This window comes from Aythya ferina (genome assembly GCF_964211825.1).
Source record: "Aythya ferina genome assembly, chromosome: 19".
Lineage (NCBI taxonomy): Eukaryota > Metazoa > Chordata > Aves > Anseriformes > Anatidae > Aythya > Aythya ferina.
Genome location: NC_140309.1, coordinates 10,593,450 through 10,620,083, shown reverse-complemented (window position 1 = coordinate 10,620,083; position 26,634 = coordinate 10,593,450). Strand labels below are relative to the sequence as shown.

The window sequence follows — 26,634 nt, the reverse complement described above, 5'->3', positions numbered from 1 at the left end:
TACTGTTAGATAAATTTGAAGTTTTGAATAGTTTTGACACTTTTTTTTAGAGAAGAAACATCAGTTTCATTTGCTCTAGAACCCTCAGTGATGGGCAGGTTTTCTAGGTGGAAGAAAGACATGCATGGGCCAGGGTGTTACTGAGGGAAAGGGAGCAGGATATATGAATGTGTCTCAAGAGCTTTAAGACTTGAAAAATCAGAGTTTTGTTAAGATCCCTCTGCAGACATCACTGCTCTATTTAAAGAATTCGCTGCATTTGAAGGCCGCTCCTGGAACTGAGAATTAAGGCAGGCAGGTAACTTCATGCAGCTTGTGTTCATTGCTTTTGTAAAGAGTAAAAGTTGGGTATGTGCTGAGGCTGTTTGGTGGTAACTTGCAAGGCTTCATATGAAAATTTTACATAAGAAAGTGATGGGAATTGTGTGAAAAATGTTGATGTGAAAGAAGTACGTATACATATACATATTTTTATACCTACACACACACACACGTACATACACATACAAATGCTGCTATGGAGATGACAGATCTTGTTGATACATGGAGGACAAATAAAACAGAGAGAACTTGGTGTCTTTCTTGCATATCAGGTGGGTTTCTTTTAACACCAGCATCTCCTATCCACCTACCAGGCTTGGCATAAGAGTACGCAATAACTGTAGGATTTTATACACATGTTGTTGTTTAAATGAGATAATCCAGAGCACCATGGTGCTTTACGTGAAAATAAGAGTTTTTAGAGTCAAAGCGAAACAGTTGTCTTAAAAAAAAAACAGAAAGAAAAAAAATGTTTGAATTAAAATAATACATTTGGTAAAATCATTTCAATAATCTTTTAGTTTACCTAACTGATGGCAGGCAGGATATTGAACCATATTATATGCCTTTTATAAAAACCCATTTATCATCCACTTGGAAAAAAAAACAACCGAGTTTCACCGTGGCTTTCAGTGGAGGGATTTCGTGTGTGTGTGTGTGTGTGGCAGCTGGATTAGCCAGAGACTCTGGTAATTATTTTAATTTGTGAACTAACATGGGTTTACACAGATTGTAACAGGTCCTTATCATATTATAATGTGAAATAATTATTTTTTGGAGGAGTTAGGGCAGTCTGGTGACAGGAGAGCAGATGAGTCTGCAGAACAGTAAAGAGCAGCTTTGGGTTTAATTCTTAGCTTTACTTTTAACTTGCTATGTGACCCTTGGTAAATTTTAATTCAGCTGATTTTGTCTATCAGCTTCCTATTTTGTAACAGAAGAATAATAAACTCTGTGTTCCCCATGTATGGAATTATTTAAAGTTTGTAGTTTCCTTCAAGAAAGACTGTTACTTAATCATCCCCCACCTGTTTGCAGTGGAAATACTAGCACAGACCCCGCAAGTGTGTCCCGGAGAGCACCAGTACTTGGGCACAAACTTCTGATTACTGATGGAGTCAGGAGGCTGTGATAAACTCGTTTTATTTCTGGAGGATTTTTTAGTGTGGAGTCTTGAAATCATGATTTTCCTCTTAGATCCTTTGCAATCTACAAAAGTGTTCAATAAGCCTTAAGCTACAGAAACTGCTGTTAATCCTCCTGCTGTTATTTCGTTTCCATTACAACAGCCTTGCTACAACCTTTGGCCAAAAAAAAAGGGACTTCATGAGCAAAATACTGGCTTGTTATCTTCCGTTTTTGATTAGCAATTATACTCCATTGATGTTAACTTGTGATTAGCTTTTGTTCTTGTAAATATTTTCAGAGTTCAGACTTCGTAATATTTTTCTCACTTGTTTTTTTTAACTCCTAGCTTCAAAATGAAACTATTTGCTATGTATATAGTAGCAAAGCAATCTATTTACATTTTGTTCCCAGTCCCCTACAAACTGTTTACCCACACAATGTAAGCCGTTATTGGGGGTGGAGATGATTTCATTTCCAAGTGAATCATAGTTTGGCTTTGTTCTTTTTTAGCAGAATGAAGCAAACTCTTAAATAGGGGATGACAAAGAGGTATTTCCTTGCACCTTTTATAATGAGCACGTATTTTGTGTGGGTTCTTCTGCCTGTTAAACCAGCGAAATTATATTTTTGTCATTATGTTGAGTTGCCAGAGTGCATTGTCAGTAATACCTGAGTTATTAGGTTGGGATTTACAACATCAGTTGGTTGTGAGGCTGGACATTAGAGTAGAATATGGCCTTATGTGACCTTTTAATTAGTATGAAATGAGGGTGGTGGTACTCAGCCACCTCACATGTACACGGTGTGCAGTAAATGATAACTGGTTAGAGCAGGACCATGCCCACAGATTTATCCCCTGTTATATCTCCAGAATATCTATATGTGAATAGCAAGAAGCATTTAGGCATAAAAATGCAATGCTTTAGCTGGAAAACTGAAAGCTCTATAAAACTCTTACTATTTTCATTCTGCAAATGAAAAATTACAGGTATGCTGTTGACATTATGCCTTGCACCAGCAATAAGTTAAAGTCTGTCTAGCTCTACCCAGAGGTTCCTGCTGCTGATTGCAGGATTCTCCATAATCAGAACAAACTAGTAAGTTGTGCACACATTGAACCTTTTGCTGCACATCTCGGCCTACTAAAATATTCAATAATAATCCAGTACCCTCTGAATTTGTCTTGTCACTTAGTTGGGGATTGAAGTATTTATTTAGATGACACAGTTTTGCTGAGAGACCATTCCTAATACACAGTTGTTCCGTTTCAAATTTAATACCTATGCTGAAATGCAGTGCATAAATGTAGAATTATGAAAAAGCACGCTGCTCTGTATACACTGCACTCAGACTTGGATTTAGCTCTTTAGAAATATTTTAGTGTAGCGCACTTTCCATTGGAAAATCTTTTTTAATTTTAAAAATAAAAAAAAGTTCTCCTCTCCCTTTTCCCTCCTGGCGATCTCAATGCGATTAAAATCCAAGCATAAATCTGGAAGTTCGATAAACATGCACTCCGCGATGCTTTAAATATTTTCGTGGTACTTTTCACTATTTCCCAGAGCGAAACTACTTTTACTAGAAGAATTCTTATGGGAAAGCGGAGTTGAAAGGACTGACATCACCAGCCCTTCCTGAAAAACAGATTGGTTTCCTTTAAGTAACACTCACTTAAGAAACCACCTATTTAGAGCGAGGCGGACGAAAATAGTTTCAAAGCAAACGAAGGGGGCTGATAACTCGCGGGGCAGGCTCTGAGGCCGCTCCAAACAACGCGGGCAGCGCCTCCTCGGCGGGCCCGGCTTCCACCTGCGGCCCCGAGGCCTTTCCCGCTCGGTGCCCGGGGCCGGGCCGGGCCTCTCCTCCCCCCGGGCCCGCCGCCGCCCCGCGGTGCCTCAGCGCCGGGGCCCGGGCGGCCTCCCCGGCTCGGGGCCGCTCGGGGCCCGGCGGCGGCCGCTGCCCGCCAGGGGGCGACGCGAGCCCGGCGCTGCGGGGCCGGGGCCGGGGCCGGGTGGCCGCGGGCAGCTCCGCGCTCCTCAGCGCCTCGGGAGGGGTCGCAGCGCCCCGAGAGTGCTTGAAGGGGTCCCCGGGTGGGCTCGGGACGCTTGGAGATGTCCCGGGGATGATCACGGCTTCCACCTCTCGCTGCTTCCCCTCCTGGCTCCGGGGGTGCAGGCAGGAGCCTCCAGAGCCCCAGAGCTGGGCAGAGGTGGGAGCTGCTGGCCCCAAGCCCGCTGCTTGTAAATGAGCTGTGGCTTTAGCTGCTTTTCTTTTCTTTTTTTTTTTTGGTAATGGATGGAGAATCAGTGAAGTGAAACAAGTGGGTGGTATATTTTGGATAGTTTCTGAAGTGGAAGGAAAAGATCCCTTCCCTTCAAAGAAGTAGGGAAGTAGACTGATAAATTCTGTCGCGAGGGAAGTTCGCGGCTGTGCTTAAAGTGTTTCAGAAGTGGGCTTTTTTAAACAGCGTTGAGCTGAGCCTGGGGCAAATGTATGTTTGCTTTACGTTTGAAAAAGAAGTTGCAAGTACTGCAGATAAATTGAAAATTGAAAGAGACTGACATCAGAAGGGAATTGCAGTTCTTGAGATATGAAGTGTAAAAATATATGACTGAGTGATTTAGCACAGCAAATGCCAAAGCAGTGGTCAAAGCAAACTGTTTCAGAAAGATTGTGGGTAGACAAGCAGAGGGGAAGTAATAGGTAGTACACAGGAGACCGCGATGTCAAAGATGGATCGAGAGGTGAAAGGAAGGTGGAAAGGAGAGAGGAGTTGGATTACCGCAGATGTGAGTGTCCCACTGAAGTTTTCCTGTCAAGATGGATGATTTCAGTATTGGGAACATCAAGCTGAAGACAATTTCTGTAGGGTCAAGTGTTGTCGGAGGCTGCAGTAAGGGAGTTCAAGGAGATGGTAACCAGATTTTTAAGAGTTTCTCTGTAAATGATTTGATAAAATTACATTTTTGGATTCTATTATTTATCAATTGCTCCACCAATTATTTCCTCCTGGTTTACAGTAAAGCAATATTTTTCTGTCTGCGAACCTCACCAGTTAACCAGGTATATAAAAGGCAAGCCAGCGAGTTTCCTTCTCATGCATCGTGCGTAATGAAGACGTCCTGCAGCTCACGCATCTCTTTGGGTGGGGTTCTGCAGTTCTTGCCAATTGGCAATTGGTAAATAGCAGTGGTAGTGATGCCCCAGCAGGAGTGTGCTCCCCTGCATTGTGGCTTCTCTCTGTGCTTTGTGTGACAGAGGACTGGGTATGCTTGTGTACAGCTGGGCGCCTGCAGAGCTGAACTGTGTTCTAGAGGAGGAATGAATGTGATCAGCATAAAAGCAGGCAGTAAGATTGAACTAACAAGCCCGCTGAAAAGAGCTGGTCGCTGAAGGACTGGTGCAGGAAAGGTTTATTGAATGGTCGCTGGAGAGAGACTTTTTACTCGGGCAGATAATGATAGGACAAGAGATTTTAAACTAAAATAGGGAATTTAGATTAGATGTTAGGAGGAAATTCTTCACTCAGAGGGCAGTGAGGCCCTGGCACACACTGCACAGAGAAGCTGTGGGTGCCCCATCCCTGGAGGTGCTCAGGGCTGGGTTTGATGGGGCCCTGGGCAGCCTGGGCTGGTGGGTGACATCCCTGCCATGGCAGGGGGTCAGAACTGGGTGGGCTTAAAGGTCCCTCCCAGCCCAAGCCGTTCTGTGGTTCTGTGAATGGTGTTTGTGTCTGAAGTAGCAAAGCGGAAAGGGCTGGGAATGGGCCAGGAGAAGAGAGGTCCGGTACAGTGGAGACAGCATGGGCCAGAAACTTGGTGGGTCAAGGAATATCAGGGGCTTGAGAGAGCTGCAATCAGTGAAATGACAAAAAGCAGCTTCACCCACCTGACACAAACCTGTCATTTGGTTGATCAGAAGGTGAGGAAGTAGAATCTAGAGGTTTTCAAGGCCATAATCAGCTAAACGAGGTTTAAGCATTGAAAGTATTTCATGACCGGTGAAGTTTGGAATGAAGGAAGGTGAAACCACGTGAAGCTCTGCGTTAGTGACCAGTGAGGGAAAGGAATGGGAGAGGAGCTGGTGGGAACAATCGTTTTATCTGATGGACGTGCTGAGTTTGAGCCCAGACACCTCCTGCTTTCCCTGGCAGTGGGTTCTCCAGGGACACAGCCACTGGTGCTGCTGGAAGGGAATCCAGGACAGATCCCTTGTGCCTGCAGTCCGGATCAGGTTCCCTGTGTATATGATCGGTGATTGATTATGCAGTAAATGGGTGCTGCTCTTGTTGTCTTTGAGTTTATTATTCTTAAGTAAGGCATTTAAATCAACTGTGCATTTTTGGTAGTCTGAAAAATGTAAACACTTTATGGAAAGAAACGTAAGCATTAAGATTGGAAATAAAATATACTTGTATCTTTTAAAAGGTTTATCTTTACCCTTAAATATGCTGATTTGGCTTATTCTTTTTGCTTAGTCTTTGTGGGCTGTTAAAATCAGTTGCTTTTTCCCATCTCAAGGAAATGCATCTTTGACACTTCTCATGACCTGAGTCACGATGCTGTCACAGAGCCAGAAAACATCCTTAACGGTCATGGGTAAAAGAGCAGAGCTGCCGAGGGTGTGTGGTGGGTGGAAGAGCGAGAGAGATTGCTATGGTTTGCTTCAGTTCCTATTCTATGGGTGTTTCAGACAAGCCATTTATTATAATTATCCATGGATATTATTATGAAGTTCTCATATGCAGTGGTTCTCAAGGCACATTTTTGTTCACACAACTTGGGATAAATACTGTGCATTCAACCTGGGTTGAATTCAGACATTAAAATAGTTGTGCTAATTGTTGCAGCCAGAGCAAGGGAAAATAAAATAAAGGTAAAAAGGTGCTAAAAAAAAGATAATAGTCACAGATGTATTAACATGTAGTTTATCATAAATACTAAATGCTAGTAAGCTAAATTTGGGCAAAGGGGTGTTTTTAAACTTCCCCATCTCTTCACCCACCACAGCTGCATGTGGAGGTGTCCTTCAGAAACTCCCAGACTGGTCATTCGCAGTTTCTAACACAAACTGACCAGTTTTTCTGGCTGTGCAGTCTCAATGGAAAAAAGCTACAGTTGTAAAGATCATTTTATTCTGTATCATTTCAAAGAGGAGCCTGAGACCCAACTTTTCTAAAGTTCACAATGCTGAAGTGCCTCAGAGTCACCCCTGAAAGAAGGCTTTGAATTCAGAACCGTGTTGATGTGAATCCTGACTGGTGGATGTGGCGAGGAGGAGGAGTGCCTGCTTGTTTTCTTGAGCTTTTCTCGAGCACTTCAGCAGCAGACAGTGTTAGTAAAATTCCTGCATACAAGAAACCAAAGTACCAGTGGGACTTCACAGCGCCCAGAACCTGCCTGCATGATAACCTTGTTGTGAAGTCTGAGCCCACAGAGTCCTTTCCTTGGAAGGTTTCCAAACTCAAGTCCAGTGCTGCGGTAGCTATAGCTGCACGGCTTCTGCTCCAGAGTTGGTTATGGCCACACGTTGGGGAGGATTTGTAAAACACCCCATAGCTGGATGCCTAGTAGTTAGAAGAAACCAGCCTTGCAGTCCATTAATCTGTGAAGACTTGAAGGTGCAAGGCTTACAGCTGGGATGGCAGCCCTCTGTACTCCTCCCTGCCTGTGCCTGGTGTTTTCTGGAGATGGCCTAAGAGCAGGAAGGCCGGTTTGGCTCATTTTGCTGGTAACCACTGTCTGGAGCAAGCCAGCTGAAGTGTTAGTGCTGCAGCCTGTTTTATGGCTATGCGAAGCCTGGAGCCAAGTGGCCCGATTGCCAGCTGGCAATCAAGTTTGGTTGTTTTGACTTCAGGGAGCATTTTGCCCATAAATGGTCTTGAGCTTAGCATCAACAATATTTCTAGTTAAATAAATCCTGAAAGATGGTTACGAGGCCAGCCTTGTATGTGTGGTGGAGGGGTTGTTTTCTAATGAGATGCTTGGAGGCACCTTTACCATGCAGGTCTTTGAGCAACTTTAACGTAACAAACCGGTATCTGTACAAAACGAGGAGGGGAAGTAGCAAGGGAAGAAGCAGGCATTTGTTTCAGATTTTCGAGGAGACATTTTTTACACAAGGCAGTTAAGATTATGGATGTCCTCATAGCTGCTGGGGAGAGGTGATGCAGGGCTTGGGACGCCGTCACTGGTCTGGTACAAGTGGCTTCTTCTCCTCTTTGACTCCTGTGGTCCCCACATGCGATGTCTTTTCCATGCAGGAAAAGAAGAAATGCACGTGGAGGTAGGCAAAATGGCGAGCCATGCATCGTTAATGGTAGAAGTAAATGACAGTTCAAATCTCAGATAGAGCTTAAGGTTAAACTGTGCTTTCATAATCCATTTTTGGACAGTTGACGATAACGGGCAGCAAAGGGGTCATGGCAGGTCCTTCTCCTAACCCTTGCCATGGCCGAGAGGAGATTTTGAGTATCAGTGGGACACTTCGTAACTGAAGGACAAAGTTTCGAAACAGAAGGTAGTGAAAGAACAGAGAAACTTCAGGCAGAGGAAGGGAATGTTTTGAGCAAATTTTCAGATTTTGAGAGGAAGGCACTGATGAGAAGTTGGAAGGGCTGAAGTTCAAGGAGCTTGGGTGAGAGGGCAGAGGACACTGCCTCGTCTGTGTCTGAGCCACTTGGACTGGTGCTTGCATGCCTCAGCAGTGTTCTGACTTCGGAGTGTGCCTGTCACTATCACATGCCTTGCCTGCATGCGAAAAGAAAGTTCTGCTTTCTTAGGATAATCATGAGATTTAGTGCAGCTGTGTTTCGAAAGGTTCAATATCAAGCAGTTTCCAACATTATGAAAACAAACGGCTGCATTATTTTCTCCCATCAATTTGAATGGAATCAAGTTAGTGATAGGTTTTGGACTTGCACCAGTTTAGCTGAGAGAAAAATTTGCTCTAAGTAGCTAAATCCTGTGTGCATACATGCTGTAGCTGATACATAGTATTCATTCTTTAATGGGTTTAATCGTGTTTGAAATATTGACGATGTGGGTGTGAAATGAAGCTAATTTTGGTGGGATACAATTCAAGGAAATTGCAATGTAACTTTAATTCAGAAGTGATTGATAAGTGAAATAATTAAAGCTTCCTGACTTCTTCTGGGGGAATGTGTAACACTTTACTAAGCAAGACAAAATGCGTTCGACTGAACGAAACAAAACATTAAAGAAGAAACCCACTTGGGCAGTAATTAGTGCTGCCACTGAGCGTGCCTCTCTGGACACTGTTGGGTTTGTCTGTCAGGCTCTTCCAAACGACGTCTGCACGCCAGCATTGCTTCCGCAGGGTTCTCTATTCAGGTCACAAGGCAGCGTTTCTCACCAGGGCGCTGCTGTTTCCTCTTCCGACTGTAGTAGATTACAGATTATACTGGAACATGTCTGAGAAAAGGTCAGAAAGGAGGGTGAAAGTCTTGGAACTGTAGCTGGGAAGCTTTCCATTCTCATCCGTGAAACTTCTTGTATTGAATCAAAAGCAAAGCAAAATAAACTACCACATACACGACACTTTTGTTTTTCCTGCCATTTTCTGTTTGCCAGTTAGAAAGGATTTTCTTTCCCTTGCATTATATGATTAGTGAATGTTTAGTTGAGGAATCTTCAGTGTTACACTTAAACAGAAATAACGGCCAAGCGCTGCTTGTTTTCTTAGAACTCGGTTTGCACAAGATTACATGGCCTCAAGTTACTGCATTTTTATTTACCAAATTAAAGATGTTTATATGTAGTGCTAATGTCATTAGTCTACGTGGTACGCTTTGAAATGTAGTCTGTTAAAGACTGTAAGATACAAAAGCTAATCAAGTGGGTTTTGAATTTTAATGACATTGCATTACTGAGCTTTTTGTATTGGAGTAATGGAAGAAAAGAAACAAAAAAAATCAACACAGAATCATTTTACTATGCAGCTGAGAGGTGCTCAATACCACTTTAGTTTTTCATGTAAAGTGTATAGAGAAACTAAAATGCTTGTGATCATTACTTTCCTACCAGAAAACTCTGTCTGGGCCAAGTCCTGTTTGCCTTGCCTAACAAGGTGAAAGTTCAGCATGCAGGAGTGTCTCCCAACACGGGAAAGAAGAGAAATGCCATATACAGTTGAAACTGCCAGGGGAAATTTAATGGGTAAATTTATTTAAGTTCAGTTTGGTGGTAAGTTGCTGTTTGCATCCCTTACGTGTTAGGGAGTATAGTTTGGGTTTTAAGCTGAATTATGAATGAAACCTTTCCATCAAATTGGCTGAGGCTCCTGCCCGCATGCAGGGCTGTGGTGCAGATGTATTAGAGCTAGGTTTGAATACTTGTTAGTAATTTGGTCATATTAGTGTGGCACCATGAACTGAAGCCCAGGGCAGAGCTGGCAGTGCAGCTCCACCAACGCAGTTCTTTCAGGAATCAGTGACGTGTCTTCACACTGCTGCTTGCGCTGTGCCGGAGCCATAGGTACCTGCCATGCTGCTTTTTGATGTATTTATGTCATCAATAGCTGCAAAACTTGGGATGCTTTTCCTCCTCTCACTTAAAAGACCATCTCTGAAAGCAGTATCCCAAAGTGCTCTGTTGAAAGGCTGACCAATTTAAAACCTGGCCTGAATTCACCCAGGCTCTTAGTTGATCAGAAGAGTTTACTGCATTAATTTCTTTCAGTTGATCGAATACCGAAGTATTACAAACTAGTAAGTCTACAGTGTTTACTCTGAAGTGTAGCTTTAATTTCACGTCCAAAAATAATTTCTAAAACTTAGAAATGTGTGATTTGATGTGTTTAAACCTCACACTCACGCCTTCAGAATGTATTACAGTTTAACAACAGTTGGGCTAATAACACTCACCCATAATCCTAAAGAAAAGCCGGAGCTGTCAACAACCAAATCCTGTGGTGGTGAGGGCACCTCGGGGGTGGCCGGGGACGCTTGGTGTCCCTTCACATCAGACGTGGGGCCGTGAGGGCAGAGGCACCAGGCCGAGGCATGGCGGCGAGGCCCGGCGCCAGGCAAGGCCTTACCTGGGAGCTCCCACTGATGTCTTTTCCACAGCTGTCCAGCTTTGTCACAGACCAGTAAATCTTGTGAAGTTTATTTTCCTTAGAGCATCTGTGTTTTATAATGGTGCTTTTAATTTGTTTTTTCGCTGTCTGCTGGGATTTCTTTTGTCCGGCACTTTCGGGCCTCCCTTTTCTTGCTGGTGGAAGTGAGCCTGTTAATGATGGCTGGCTGGGGAATACAGCCCTGCGCGGCTCACAGGGCCGCCTGTGCCCTGCCTGCAACAACAAAGCCCATTGTTGTTTGCTTTCTTCACTTCTGTCTTCAAGTTAATCCATTTTCCCTTTGAGTATTCGTGGAGTAAAATATCTGGAAAAGCGCGCTTCGGGTTTTGGAGGGATGGTGTATTCGCTGCGTGCTCTCAGCAAACAGGTACAAGGACGGAGCTAATTGATTCTATTCTCCGTGCCTCAGCAGGCAAAGTTTATCCAGCCTAATGCTGCACTTGTAAATAAATCTCTGCTTTCAGATACCAGAGCCACAACATCCTCGGCTCTTTGCAAGTTGTGTGCTTGATCTCTGCCTGCCAATCCCTTAGTAAAATTAATAAGAGATTTGCCAACAGCTTAAATTGAGACATTTTATTTTTTTTTTGCGCTGGATGTCTAAAAGGCTGAATTAGGATTTACTGTAGGAGTTTTAGATTTGGGTTTAGCTATGATCAGAATTGTGACCTCGAGTCTGTAATATTTGAGTGTAAATCATGCAAGTGCTTCTTTCTTGTGGCATCCTGAGCTGTGGCCCAAGCTGCGAGGGAGTATAGGTAAATGCTTGTAAATGGGGAAAATAAACCTTAGGCTGAACTGGCCTTGATGTATTCCTTGCACAGCTATTGAACTGTTGTCTGAAAACCTCTTTCATGGCAGCTACTGGAAAGACAAGTACTTGACCAAAAGGACTTGCCTTGGTGTCCTCAGGGCTGCTGATATCATGGTCTGGCCGATTACCAAGGGAAAGTGCCTCGTTACTACGGATGCTCTGCTGAAAACGTTCTTACTGGTTCTTGTGAGGGTACATTTACCATGAAGCTGTGCTGCTGGTGTTTAATTTTCTCCATAGCACTTGGAGTAGAAAGTATTCCTTGCGTAGTCGATACAGTATGATTCATGTTTAACTTGCAGTATACAACCAAGTTAGCATTTACAGTTAAACTGCCAGTGCTGAATGGAGTTACTCCATTGGAGTTATAATTCTGGGGCTTTATTCTTTACTAATAAACATATTTCCTTATAAGAATTGCTATACTGTCCATGTGTGGCAAGGTAATTTGAGTACAAGATTCTGCTCTTTGAAAAATATTTGATATTTCTAAAGGACTTCAGCTTATTTGCTGTGTCCTTCGACAGTGAATCAACAACTGCTTGAACTGTAGAAATAATGTTGATGCTTGACTGCATTCTTTGTGCTCTTCTGGCCTGATCCTGCAGTCCTGCACACACAGAACTCCCATTTACTGCAAGAGAGGTTTCCCAGTTCTGAGGGCAGCAGGAATGGAGGGTGGCTTTCGTGAATTTCGGGATGGGTACAATATAAAATTACAGGATTTTTAAAGGACTAATTAAATATAATGTGTGAGACTGTTTTGTTCCAATGTTCAGACTACAACATGGCTTCTGCTGAATGTTCAGTAAAGTAACAGCCCTAGTCATGGAGTGCATTTACTGGCTCCCCAAGGCTATGCAGTTCAGAAGACAAGGATGTATCTGATAGGTCTGAGGCAACATACAATGAAGATGTAACAGCACAGAACATTTCCATCATAAAAACAGCTAAAAATATTTCAGTGAAAATAGAAGCACATTATTTTTGCTTTTTCTGTTAAGCCTAATTTTCTTTAACCTTTCTGCTCCATCTTAATATCACTGTAGTGAGGTTTTCAAAAAATCTGACTGCTATCAGAAATAATTTCTCTCCTTGCATTCCAACTTTTAATTTGTGATTTGTATCACTGTTAATTGCATTTATTTGCAATTAGGTAGCTAAATGTTGCTGCAGAAATCATGGATTGGCAAGCAATAGTTAATAGTTAATAATAGTTAGGTATTTGCAGTTTTTCCATTTGTCATGGCTGAATTTATTTTTTATCATGTTTGTTCTGTTAAGTGCTGAGCATTATGAGCTCTGCTTTAATTGATTTTCTTACTGAAGTTTGTAAACATCAGATTAAGCTACACATTTAAACCTGAATTGCTTGAACTCAGAATGTTCATTCCTTTGAAGAATTTTACATTTTGTTCCCATTCAGCATCTTTTACACATTTTCAGCTCTCTCTGGATGCTTTCATAGATTTTTATTTTTTTTACTTTATTTTCTCACGTTTGAGCCTATAAATGTGTAGGATGTTATTACTACAATTTGTATTTTTAAAAACTCTTTTAAGTTTTTTTTTTTTTTTTTTTTAAATTCAGGAATTTAAACTTAATCCTGACGTTTTCTGAGTATCCTCAACTGCCTTGGCATTCATCAGCTTGTGTGGAAATAAACCCATCCTCGTGTAGGAAGGACAGCTGTAAATGCCTCACTTTGCTGCGTGCAAATACCCTATTGAATCAACTGGCAATTTTGCATATGGAAAACTGCACGATGTGGGGAGCAGAGGGCACCGGGTAATTAACTGAGCCTTAGGGTGAGAGAGAAGACTGTGCCGACACAGTCACTCGCTTCAGTAGTTGATAATTAGTCGTTATATTCCCAACAAGTAAAAGAAAAATTACAGGCGTTTGGAGCCCCGGCTGTGGATGGGCTCTCTGTGTGCTGTGTTGCTGCAGTTGCTTCTGGTGATTATAGGGGAGAGAAACACTTCCAGAGAGGCCTTGATTACATGCAACAGTAACTAATTAGACAATAAAGCAGCTAACTATTCGTACTCTTTTCTACAAGAACCAAGAATGCATTATGAAACTAATCTTTAAAAAAAATTAATTGCATCTCAGTCTTAATTTAAAACCGAGTGTTTTTTTTTTTTTTCCCCTTTCCTGTTTCTTTTTATTCCAAGTTGGTCCAGGAAAATTGCTATTAATGAAATCTGCTCTCTGAGACTTCAATCGGCTTGTTATTCATTAAAGCCTTACTATTTCTCCTAAAATGTATTGACCAATGCTCAGGGCAGATACTTAACACAAAATACACTTTGTAATTTCATCATTTTTGTTATTGTGCTTTTTTAAGATGCAGAGGTCTATGGACTTTGTAGAAAAACAAATAAAAACCCTAAGCTTACAGTTACATAGTATTAAAAGAAGGGTAAAGGAAGCATTGAGTGTCTTTAGGATGATGAGACATTCATTAAGATTTTTCCGCCTTCCTTTTCCTATTTTCAATCCATCTGAAGTACCATTAAAGCTTTTCAGGCAGCTTCCTGTGAGAAACCCTCTTCTGTGCTGTTTTTCTTCCTTGAAAAAAGGTGGCTGCTCTTCAGTCAGATTGTATGGATTTGGCCTGGGATTTGTATAATATCTGTGTAGAATGCATCAGTTGTTTAGGAACCTAATTCCCAATATGGCTCCCTTTTGATTAAGAACAAAGCCAGCATTTCACAGCATTATAGGAACACAGAAAAACAAGTTAATGATCTAAACCTTTTAATTCATGGTTGCTTGTCTATTTAAAGTACTTTTGATTCTGCTATAAACAGACTGGCCCCTTTTTTGTTTAACTTCTTTCTTTGGTTTCTTCACATTTCTTTCTTTACTGTCCATGAAATTTGTAGCTAGTTTCCTTTTCTAACTGAAGAATGAAAGGTTGTGACTACAGAATGATACAGAAAGTAAGAAAGCGTATCTAAACTGGGCGTATATCCAGCGCAGACCTCTTTGAAACAAGCTAAATTTAGGCTTGTTGGGATTTTTTTTGTTATGTTTTCCCCTTCTCTTTTTGAATACCTATATTTTGTTTTATTCCACTTTTTTAAATGAATGTCAAGTTTGTTACTTTTGCGATACTTTCTTGATTTTTACATGATGCTTCGTATGGCTTTATTTTATGTAGTTACTCGTGGTATTTTCTTTCTTCCTTAGTTCAGCAGATTACTATTATGTGTGCCTTTATCCATAGAGACAACAAGGGCGACTTTTTCAGAACTTTCAATTACCACCACAGTATGAGGTACTTTAGGAAAATAGTTCCCGTCCAGAATATTCTTCTTTTTGTTGTTGTTGTTGTTTTTTTTTTTTTTTTTTTTTTTTGTCAGAGAATTGGAATCTAGAGCCTGTTCTTCAAACCAGACTCTAAAACTTTTTGGTGAACAAAACTGCCGGGCAAGCAGCAGCGGCATGAATAATTCCCTTTCTGTGGAAGGGGACCTTATTCCCTGTATATAAATAAAGGTTTGCTGCTTCCATTGTCGTCACGTATTTTTTCCCTGAAATGAAGATGACGTTTTTAGATTTGCTTTTGTTTACAGTGGGAGCTCATTATTTCTTTCATTATTTCTTTTCTTTTTTTTTCTTTTTTTTTTTTTTTTTTTGGCAATGGCTTATTTCAGGCACTTGTTAGAAATTATAAATGAAGAAAAAAAATCCACTAATACTTTTTATTACGTCTGTATCCCATCAAGGTAAATTGAACAGCCAAGACACTTACAATAACTTCACAAACAATAATCCTGGGAACCCTCGACTCCTGCCTCTTCCAAGTTTGACTGTGGTGTTGCCTCTTGCTCAAATCAAGCAGCCAATGACATTAGGGACCATCACCAAACGCACAGGGTAAGTGGATGTGTACGAACCTTTCTTAACCTTGCTATTTGTAGTTTATATGAAAATAATTTCCTTATATTTATACCTGTTTTTATTCCTTTTATTTTATTTTTTATTCCAGTGGTAACAGAATAGTTGGGGGGGGGAGAGTGCATAAGAAAAGAAAAACAGCAACAAAAAAGAACTTAGTAACTCAAAAAAAGAATTCAGGAGCATTCTTTTGGATGGGTCATTTTCTTGCAGTCTATCATATGGGAAATGCTGGATGCTGCCATCAGAAGTTTCACACCAGGAATTGGTATGAAACATAAGCAGAGCTGTATTCAATCAGAATAAGTTATGGTTTTACTTTTTTTTTTTTTTTTTTTTTAAGAGTTTGTTTATTTTGATTTCCAACCTTCTCAAGCAGAGATGATTTTTGACTATCAGAAATTGAAGGACAGTAAACCAGGCTGTGTATAAAGAGAAAACTTAATCCTGATGTTTTCTTGACCTTACTTTTCTTCTGAAGTGACCGTTCTGTACTATGAAATTGATGTGTGGACTTTCACTCCAGAGCCAGTCACACTTCGCTACTTCGTGATGTGCCATGATAAAGCACTTCAAAATGCTTGTTATGAAAAGCTCTACTGAATATATACAATATATGTACATTATAATTACAAAGAAGATTCTGTGAGTTTCATAAACCATAACAATTTTCAAGTTAATTCATGCTGTTAAACAGTTGATATTTTTCTCTTGCTAAATTTTAAATTTTAAAGTTTTTGCAATTGATCCATAAAGCTAGTAGGTGATTTTTTTTTCCTTCTCAGTTTTTGGTACTTCAAATCCCTGAATATATTCTAATTAAAATTTTTAATTCTGATTTATGCATTAATTTACAGACTGCTTTTATATTAAAAAAAAATAAAAAAAAAATCAAGTTTGTCTTGTTTGACTGTCTCAACAACTGAGAGTCCTACAAGTTAACATTTCCCTGCATCTTGGCAAATGGGTCCTGGCACTGTCTTGCTTCAATTGTTCCTTGGTTTCTTGCTCAAACACTAGCAGTGAAGTGAATTTTACCTTGTGTTTCATGACCTGGGAAATATTTTTCAGAAGAGAGCTCATGGATATTTCCTCTCTCCCTGAGTAACTCCCATATTCCATGTTTGAGTGTTCAGAGCATTCTGTTAAATCCGTTACTGTTTGTTTAGCGCTCATAGCATGCATGATGAGGTTCTAAAGCTTACATATGTATGCACGTATGTACATGTTTATCTCTATATGTCTATCTAACAATCCAGTCATGCTCTCACCGCTGTAAACAGTAGGCTTTTAGAACCAAATCATGAGCTGCAAACACTCAGTTGCCCAAAGGAATGAGGCTGTCTGCAGTTCCTGAACTTCACAGATAATTGTAAATAGGACTTGGTAAAGAAGTAATACAAGGGTAATGCTGTGATTTATTTCTTCCACACATGCATTTCAGTTGCTTATATTTGCATTTATTTTTTTTTTTCTGCTTACAGTTTAAACACAGGCAAGGGAAGTGTGTTAGCAATCAGATGCATTTTGAAAGTAAAGAAGGGTGTGATTTTGGATGAAGACAAGAGGCGAGCTAGGTTCAAAGAAAGGTTGGTGTTCATGGAAATAAGTAGCAAGTTACAGGAAGAGGAAAATAACAGAAAGATTTCTTGAAGATTACAGTCAGAGAAGAACAGAAATGCAGTCTCACAGAAATAGAATAGGAACTTAGAACTAGGTAGGATGAGATGCAGAAAATAGAAAGCCATCTGATGGTCTGTAAGGGGAAGGCATTGTGATAGGAGAAGTGGTGAAGGGTGATGATTTAAAAAAATAATAATCAATAATCACCATTGCAGTTTTTGAGATACTAAGCTTACAGTAGTAACTCATGCAGCTGCCTTTACAGAACTGCTTCTTTAATACAGTGGTGATACCAGCAAACTTTACTATGACCATAGTGAATGTAATAAATCTGCATTTTGGATTTAATATTTTATTCTTATTTATCTCAAGCATATTCAGAGAGTGTTCTTATTCCTAGTTTTCTCTGACTAAATTTTACCATTCACGAACTGTCTGTGTCCTATTATTTTGTATAATTTTTAAAATTAATTAAATTTAGAATACTCAGTGAGGCTTATATAAGGGGAGGAAAAAACAGTCATGGGAAATACCCTGCTGTGTAAATAGAGTTTTTATGAATGAGGATCATAATTTTCAGTGAAGCCTGTGTAGATGTGTAATGCTAAGCTGAGAGCTTCCTTCATTTGTTCTGCATCCAAAATATTTGATGAAAGTACACAAAATTAACATGAAAAGCTGTATTTATAAGGCAGGGATTTAAGAGGAATGCCTCGGATCCAAGAAGCCTGGCATGCCTAAAATGACCAAATTGAGACAGCAGCCTTAACTTAAACCTCCAGGGGGCAAAGCGTGTGTTTAACATATTTAACATCTGCCCTCATATTTCTGGAAACACATAGCAATGTAAGTCTGTACAGTGTAATATTTAGACAGGACAGGGACCATCTGCCTCACTCTGAGAAGTGTAGGAGGCATGTATTACTGCAAATGGCAACAGACAGATGTATTTACACCTACATGGTCAGCACCTTTAAGCACTGCTCCAAGGAAACAAGGCTCTTCTTTGGAAGCAGCTGCTTAACCTTGTGATTGTGCAGCGATCAGAAAAGGAGACGGACTTGCAGTTGGTTGGGTTTTACAGTCACCGTTCAGTGGCCCTTAAAGCAGATTCCTTTTCTGTTGCTGCTTTGAAAGAATTAAGCAAGACTAAAAGAATATCGTGTAATTACCACTTCTGGATTTGTCCATTTTATTTGCTTTTAGCATCTGAAAAGCTGCTTTAATACTAGACATTTTAATTAAGCTTTGCAGGTTTTATTAACCAAAAAGTCATGCTGGGTTTTGTTTTGCCAGTATCCAAGACAGCAAAATATTTTTCAGGTAAAAGGAGGGATCATTGCTCTTAATATTATTTGCTCAAGCAGAGCTGCAAAGCATGTCATTTTTCTTGACAAGTGGAACAGCAGTAAATTTTTTAAAAGTGTTTGCAGTAGCCCTATGGGAATGAAAGGCCAGAATCTGGAGTCGTGTCATTGCTGTGCTGTTCATCACAGAGGCTTTTTTTTCTCATGTAAACTTGTGGGTTTGGGAACATTTTCTGATCACTCATTAAACTCTGAATCTGAATACAATTTACACTCTCAGCACCAGACATCTCAGAGCATTACCTCCCTTCTTGCCCATCATCAGTGCTTCCTTGTTCCCTGTCCTCTTTTACTTCCCTTGCTTTTCCCAGTCTCTCACTGTAATTTCCCCACCTTCGTGAAGCACTTCATTTTGGTCCCTATATTTTGTCATCCCATTGACTCACTTTCCTGTAGTTCGTACTGTCAGCACTTTCTGAGGAGCAGATAGGCTTTCCCAAAGGGGCTCTAGCACTAATGAGGGAGGAAGCATCTTATGTTTTAAAGATTAGGGGGTTGTAAGAAAGTAAAAGAGCTAGATTTAATAAGTCTTTATAGATCTGTGCCTCAGTTTCCCTTTCAAAATTTTAATAGTAATGTGAATTCTTTCTCAAGTCTGGTGAATGGGTTAATTCATTGCTCATTTAACAAAGAGCTTATAGATTTGAAAGGGGAAGAACTGTATGATCCATCTCATGCTTGTCTATAAAAGGCAGTGTATTAGAATATGTTAGAAGACAGCTTTGTGCTTTGCGATAGCTTTATAAGCTTGCCTTGTGTTTGTGGAATGAGTTGTAGTTTGTTTCCAGTTTGTAAGAACGGGGGGACACAGATGGACTGTAATCGAAAGGAGAGAAATAAAAGATAGAATCACTGCCCAAAACGAAAAACTGTTTAAAAAGTTGTCTTCTCTGACAGCAGCATTTGTTTTAACTATCTCAAGGGGTATGATCATTATATTTGTATCATACTTCATTCTCTAATTCATTATAGACCTAGTGAAATGCCAGGATGTGACCTGCATTAGTTGGGTCTTACCAAAACAGAAACATCCAATGCACCTTGCAGGAAAAGAAACCTTTTTTTTTTTTTTTCATCCAAAAAATAGTGAGTTTTAAAACATGGAACTTCATCCATTCTTCATCCCATTCCCCATTTTCATACCTCATTCCACTCCCAGTAAGGAGAAGGTTATGTGAAGTGGCTGATGTTGCAGCACGCTGAGATGCTTTCATTTTACTGCTTCTCATTGCTTATATTACGTGTATCGTACGTCACTGATACCCATTGGTTTTATTTTGACTAAGAAGAGCTTCATTGAGCCCAGGTTCTACTACTGAGGCAAACAAAAATGAGGAGTGCAAAGTCATGGTGTCATGATACATTTCAGTAGGCAACGGTAACTAAAAAAGTCAAGAAAATATTAAAAGTAAAGCTAAAGAATTCAGTAAAATAGCTCAGCTTGCCTGCATGCTGAAGCCAGACACTCTTTTTCAAGCACATTCCAGAGACATGTTTTGTGCCACTTCAAGGTTTTATAAAAAATTTTGGTAATAAAGCACCTACTGTAATGATTTGCAATTGATATGAAATATGGCCATTTGCACTGAATTTTGTTCAAATGTCAGTGTTCATGAAAGGATTCTCATTTCAGATGGCAACATGATAGCAATGAGGGTTGGAGTGAGTGGGTATTGCACAGTATATTCAAAGCTTAAATAGTTGCAAGCTTTTATGAAACAACACAGAATATTTCAGTTTTGAATTTGATAAAACTCAATCAGAAAACAAATTAAAAAGATGCTGTTGAAATTTTGAATTAGAAATCATCTTCATTAAAAAATTTTCCTTTAGAATTCCCCACTAGCTATGAGAACCTCAGTGAGTTTTTTGCTTTGGCATTGCTCTGTTCCTGTCACCGAGCATAGCCATCTGGTGCTGTCTTTTCAAGGTTGGGTTATCCTGTAATTTGTACTTTCTCTCCTCCCCCCCCAGCCCCTCCATTAACATACCATCCGTACTGTATGAAGGAAGTACTGGAAAAAAAAAAAAGCTTAAATAAATATCATAGGAAAAAATGGTCATTTTAAAAGAAATTGGATCTCGTGATCATAAAGAAAAAGCTATATTCTGTCTTTCAAACTCACAGCTTATTATTAAGACATACCTTAGACTTTTGAAGTGTAATTACTTTTTCTTCGTAACACAAGATTTTGAATCTATGTAAAAATGACAGCAACAAAACAAAAACCAAACAAACAAAAACACAAGAAACCACCCTCCATGGAAGTCTGTGTAGCCACCTGAGTCAATTTGTATTTCAACTAGAGGAATTTGTTGATTTGAAAATGTAATTGGGTCAACACAGTATGGTGAACTAAATAGAAAGACTGCTGTTACCTTCTAACCTGTTCTGATGAGCTCATGGAAACATCATTTGCCTGCTTTTTGCAGACAGAGAAACTGAGGCAGGCAGAAAAAAAATGACTTGCCAAATGTCCAGGATCATAATTCAGAAACTCCAAGCTCCCAGTCAGATTTGACCACTCTCCAGTGACTCTTCAAATGTACACAAGATAGGTTCTAGGTTTTAAATTGCATTGGCTATGGATTATGCAAAAATGTTCACTTTCCATTAAATATTTAAATGGTGTAATAGTGCTGTGGTAATCTTATGTTGAGCTATTAGAATGGCCTTCAACTCGGTTAGGGACTGAATATTGACTTTATAGGACATCCTACAGTTCATACAGCACATGCAATTCATACAGTGCATGCAATTTAATTGGGTTTTATCACTACTCAAATATGATACATTGCATCCAGAAAGGCAGACGTTTCCACTAAATGAGCTCTCTCCCCTAAAGTGCCAAGCATTCATTTAAATACAAACATTTAAAAGGCAGGCCGTTATACAGAGTTTTAAAGATCTTCAAATCTTTTTTTTGACAGATATTACTAATTAAAAAATGGGGAGGAAGGAGAATAGGTTTTTCCCACACTATTCTAATTTTTAGTGAATTTTTACATCTTTGGATGTAGAAGAATATATGTCTTAGTTCTCTACCTTCACCTATTTTTTTTCTAAGAGGATTCTGCATTCGTTGAAGTTGCACTCATGCCAAATTCTGTTTCTAGAATTATTTTTTTGTGTATGTTGGAGTACTGTTAATTGTGTAGGCTTATGGCTTTATATATCTCTCAATGATAGACCTTCTCTGTTTAGTTGATTGCCTGAAAATACTTTACTTGTTTCAACTAGCCAGAATTTATCCCTGAGTCAGAGCATGAAAAGAAAAATGACACATTGGCATTTACAAAATCAATTATTCAGTAATTTTGTGGATAATGTTACATCCCAAATGAGAATCAAAGAAGCCGTGAGCATGTGAGTAGCTCTAAATTTACCTCCTGCTCCTGCTTTTCAGATTTTATGCAAATGTCAGTATGGCTATGGCCTGTGATGTAAACAAGGGAAAATTCCATTCAAAATGCACTAAAATTAATGGGGTGTGATACCACTCTAAGAACTATACACTGTGCAAAATACATGAACAACAACCAAAAAAATTGTGTAGATAAATTAGTGAGTGGCCAAAAACATTAAGGTCTATATCAGGTGATTTCTAACATCAAATACATTTGAAGTAAGTGAGGGTTCTCTTTCCTGCAATCCATGCAAGCTTACAAATGGGGGAACAAGATTTCTGTGGCATACAGTTGCTGAAGATTTTTAATTTAATAGGATCTATCCTAGGAAAAGGGCTGGGGAACTTCCCTAAGAGAAAGAGTGCCTTGTACCTGTAGTCTTTTTTGCTTAGGACACACTTCATTTCAATAAATTTGTAAAAAATGTCCCACGTAGACCTTCAGTGGTTCATGGAAAACACCCACAAGGTTGTTTGTCTTGATGCTAATTTACTTTCTTTGTCTATTAATTATGACTTGAATGTCTGTTGAAGGCTCTTGACTGCATTTGCCTCAGATTTGTCTGCAGGTTTCAGGAAGGAGAACTAAACTGTGTCTAACTTGAATTACAACATCAAAACCTGTTTGCACCTGATGCATTACGTTTGTCACAGCAGTCGTGCATGGAGAGCCTCCCCTGTGAGCTCGTGCTTCTGTGGGTGGTTGCGTTGTCAGTGGGACCGTTCACGTGGGCACTTGTTCCCTTTGTGAGTGTCAGCATGCTGGTTACATGAGAGGTCTACATCTCTTCCAGGGCATCATGAACGGTTATAAAAATTCTTTTGTTTACCTTCTGCATAAATCTTAATAGCATGATGTACAGTGTACTTGTTGGTAATTGAGTTTTCATCTAATTTCTGTGCATTTTTCCCCTTTACGTGAAGACCTTACCTGTTTGGAGCAGGATGTTTTTCCATAAAAGCTCCATGGTGAGTTCCCAGTTCAATCCCAGCATGCCTATAATTCATTTGCTGTACTCACTAAAAATAACTCTGTGTTTAGACTTTTTAATTTGGGATATATATATATATTTTTTTTCCAATTTGTTTACTGCATGGCTGATTCATAGGTGGAAGCACTGCATAATTTCACTTTTAAACTGTGGATGCGTATTCACCATCAAGCATTGTCAAACAAATGCATTCACCTTTACTTTTCTTTTTGTCTCGTCTTTATTTTTTCTTTCTTTAACCTTTGAGGGAGCATTTAATTTTTAAGTAGCACAGAAGCTGAAAAAATAAAATATTTTCCCAGCAGGCAAGAGTGATTGCAATATCCTTCCAAAGCAGGTCTGTTTTTTCTGTATAGCTTCCCTTGTTATAGTAGCACTAAGTTGCTTGCAGACAGCAAACGTCGATGATGACCTCCAGATAATAAGCCAGATTAGCAATGAGTGGACAGTAAAGTATTGCAGTAAGAGAGATGAAGCAAGTGAAGTGGATGCTACAAAAATAAAATACAAAAAATGCATATCACACCCAAGGAAAAAAAGGAACCACAGTTCCTTTGAAATAATTGATGTTTGAAATAATAAACGGTGTTGGTTGAAATATGTAAAATGGCAGCATTTTACAGAAACACAGACAAAACAAAACCAGCTCTTGAGTTGCATACAGTGCTACATAACCTCCAGTCACCTTTTCAGAATGAGGTGGTTGAAGTTTTAAGTAGCAAGGATGGGAGAAATTTGTAGGTTCTAAGGCTTCCTTAGAAAATTTAGAAACTTTTAGGCAGGAGGAGTTTTTCTTGTTTGTTCTTCATTTTAGCAAAGGGTTACCAGCTCTGTCTGTCAGTCTTTGCTAGAATATTTGTTTGTGGCTCTTGATTCTACTAATGGTAGTTTGTTCCTCTTGTATCATCCCCTTATGTCTCTGTCAAAATACTGTTTTCAGCAGAAAGAACTTCGTAAGAGCTTCATTAGGATGCAGAGTTCTTAGAGAATGGCAGAGGACAGCTAATGAAGGATATGTAAGCTATACCAAACACCAGACAAGCAAAGGTACTAAACATGACACTTTTAAAGGAAAGCTGCCATTTCCTTACTCCTGGAGAATCACTATTACATGAATATTATGTGGGAAGGAGCCTATATAATAGCACAGTATGGTATCTGGATAGTGCAGCAGTCTTCCTAAGAACCATCCCTAAACGTAGTTTATGATGCATCTAAGTTTATTTGTCTGATGGGGATCTAAGAACTGAAAAGGCTCTGGAAGAAGAGTTTTCAATGTAGATTGTCTTAGCAAATGGATGTCCCGGTTGCTGCCTTCATAAAGCAGGCTCCCAGAGTTTCAGCAAAGCCAGGCAGAGATGCATGTCAACCAGAAATGATTTTAGATTGAAGCAAGATTAAAAGGCCTAGATTAAAGAGGGGAATATATGAAATAGACTCAAAAATCGTTGCCTGTCTTTCACAAGACTGTTTTGTGGTTTGTTTAATGCCGGTGCTAGCTCACAAATATGGTCTTTACTAGCCTACAGAGAAATTAGGATAAAAAACACGCTTTGGGTGGGGGAAGAAATCATGTTGTTTCCATTAAAGTCTTAATGAGTCCTAAATTATGTAAACAAAATGAATGGAGATTTGACAGCTTACTGCCTGGTGAATAAAGGAGCCTACCATTTCTTTCTTGCTTTCTCTTGTTTTATTCATGCTTTGACAACTGGAAACATGTCTTTCTTTTCTTGTTTTAGGCACAATGATAAATTAATTAAAATGTATTTTGAGACAGATAGGGTTTTTACAGTAATTTTTTAATTGCAAATTTCATGCAATATTTTTCTCTGATACTTTCGTGGTAGTTTATATAGTCAAGATAAAACTTCCACCTTCCCAAACTGGATGTTTCCATTTCAGTGTGTTTAGCTGTGGATTAATTGTGTAGTGACTTACAGATATGTGCCTTTGTTTTTAGGAATCTGACATTTTTGAAGCCCATTCGTTGGTAATATAAAACCAAATAGAGGCTGCAGAGAACAAGAATCATCCTATTTTATAGATATTTGAATTTGTAAATAATTTTCTTCATATCATGTATGTTCCAATTTATTTATATTTTTAAACTCATGTCACTTATTTGAGTGTATGAAATTAAAGACAACTTTAAAAGCCAGCAGTATTTTGAGGGACATAGAGCTCTTCGAGGAACATTCCATAGCTGTATTGTGTAGCCTTTGATTTTTCAGTAGTTGTCTATGGTTTGCAAAATGTTTTAATATTGGTCAAGATCTGCTCAGGTGATAGACCAAAAAACATCATTCTGCCCCACCCCAAGTGAGATAAGCAGAAAAGTTTCTTTTTTCGCAGGTAGACACAGGAACAGTTTGCCCTTTCTGCATTATTTTTGTTTTAAGGATATATATTTTTAACTACCTGCTTTGATTTCTGCATTGATACAATTGAGATAAAAATACTGTGTTGTCTTGGGGAATTAATTCTTGGTGTAGCTACACAGTTGGGTAGACCAAAACAGGAAAAAGTCTACTGACATTTTATCCTCCATATACCTTATGGTGCCGTTGTTTCTCAAGGTGTAATATCGAAATTAAGAGAGCGAACGTTTTGGTCACATCAGCTTCACCTTTTTTATTTGGTAGTGTTGATTCCCAACAACCTGCACTTCTTCCTGCATCATAACCGCTTTCAGTAAAAAATATGGCATAATATTCGGAAAGTTAGCAATTATGAAGATGCCTTTAAATTAACCATTTTTAAAAGTGAGGCAAAATGTGCCTTAATTTCAGTTCTTGGAATAGTTTATGAAGTGCTGACAGGCTGAGAGCAAGTAAAGAGCAGGAGTTCATAGCAGAAACAAGTCATTCGCCACCTACCTTCAACAGTATTGTTTGGTTATCATTTATAAGGCTGAGAGGGTGTTTGCATCTACATAATAATGAGGATTTATAGTTTCCATGTTGTTAAAATATCATAATGACATGAAAATAGATTTTTCTAATGGCATTACTATTACTGAATGTAACTTGGCTTTTGAGATCCCCTGAAAGAAAGAAATTGGAGTTGGAATGTATTGATGAAAACTCAGGGATTAAAGTTAGATGGTGGTAAAATGAAAGATTCTTTATTTGCAATAGTTTTCAGCGTAGAGTTGTTGACATCTCTGCACTCTTTTCAGAAATATGTAGAAACCAGTATGATGCACTAGTAGGTCTTGGTTTTTGTTTTTAGCAGGACTAAGTTTAACCACATGAGTAATCGCGTTTTACAAGGTCTGCTCTTTTTGTCTACAAAACATCGTTCTTGAATGGAAAATGTTTTGGCACCGAAACCAACATTTAAATGCGTGCCTTGAAAGATGTGCATTTTAAAGACATGGTGTAAATAGAATGTAGTTTAGACCATTTCCTTCGTTGTTGTTTATATCCGTATTTGGTTGAGCTTAGGTCTTTGGAGCTAAGAGTGTGCAGAAACCAGGAAAGATTTTGTAATTTATTGTTACGAGTCCCAGATTCACTTCTGATTAAAGGCTTGAAGAAATGGTTGAAGCCCATTTTGTCTCAGTTGAAGCTTTCACCAGTTTGTAGGTGAGAATAGAATTTGCTCCCATTTTCTTTTGCATTTTAAATTATTTTAATAACCTCAGATTGTGTTGTGTAAATATTCAGAATATTCAGAATATTAGAATAGTATAGAAGTATTATTTTTAAGAGTTTCTAGGAGGAAGTGAATACAGCTGAATCTCACCTATACTCACAGTTTGCTTTGCATTAACTGAGGAGTAACGCTGTCCTGGACAGCCTTGTCCTACATTAAATAACAATCGTTTACTGAATGAAGTATAGCTCAGTAACAAGATTGTCATTAGTGCATTCATTTACATTGTCATTTCTGCAGGAGTTGTCAGTGTATGAATATTTGGGAGGTGAGAACTAAAAGTAGTTACTGATACACAACTTGTTACAAAACTG

The 26,634-nt window shown here is 39.2% G+C and overlaps 1 protein-coding gene across 12 annotated transcripts in view; it reads left to right on the top strand.

Annotated features, from left to right (window-relative positions):
• The window catches only part of BCAS3 (BCAS3 microtubule associated cell migration factor), a 353,584-nt gene that overhangs the window by 113,097 nt on the left and 213,853 nt on the right, over window positions 1–26,634 (top strand). For 8 of the 12 annotated variants that reach the window (XM_084492825.1, XM_084492820.1, XM_084492814.1 and 5 more), the window contains exons 16-17: window positions 15,100–15,250; window positions 22,593–22,637. In XM_084492825.1, coding sequence (XP_084348951.1) covers window positions 15,100–15,250; window positions 22,593–22,637 — 196 coding nt within the window. The remainder of the gene's footprint in view (window positions 1–15,099; window positions 15,251–22,592; window positions 22,638–26,634) is intronic. The other 4 variants (XM_084492815.1, XM_084492821.1, XM_084492819.1 and 1 more) reach the window with 1 other exon arrangement.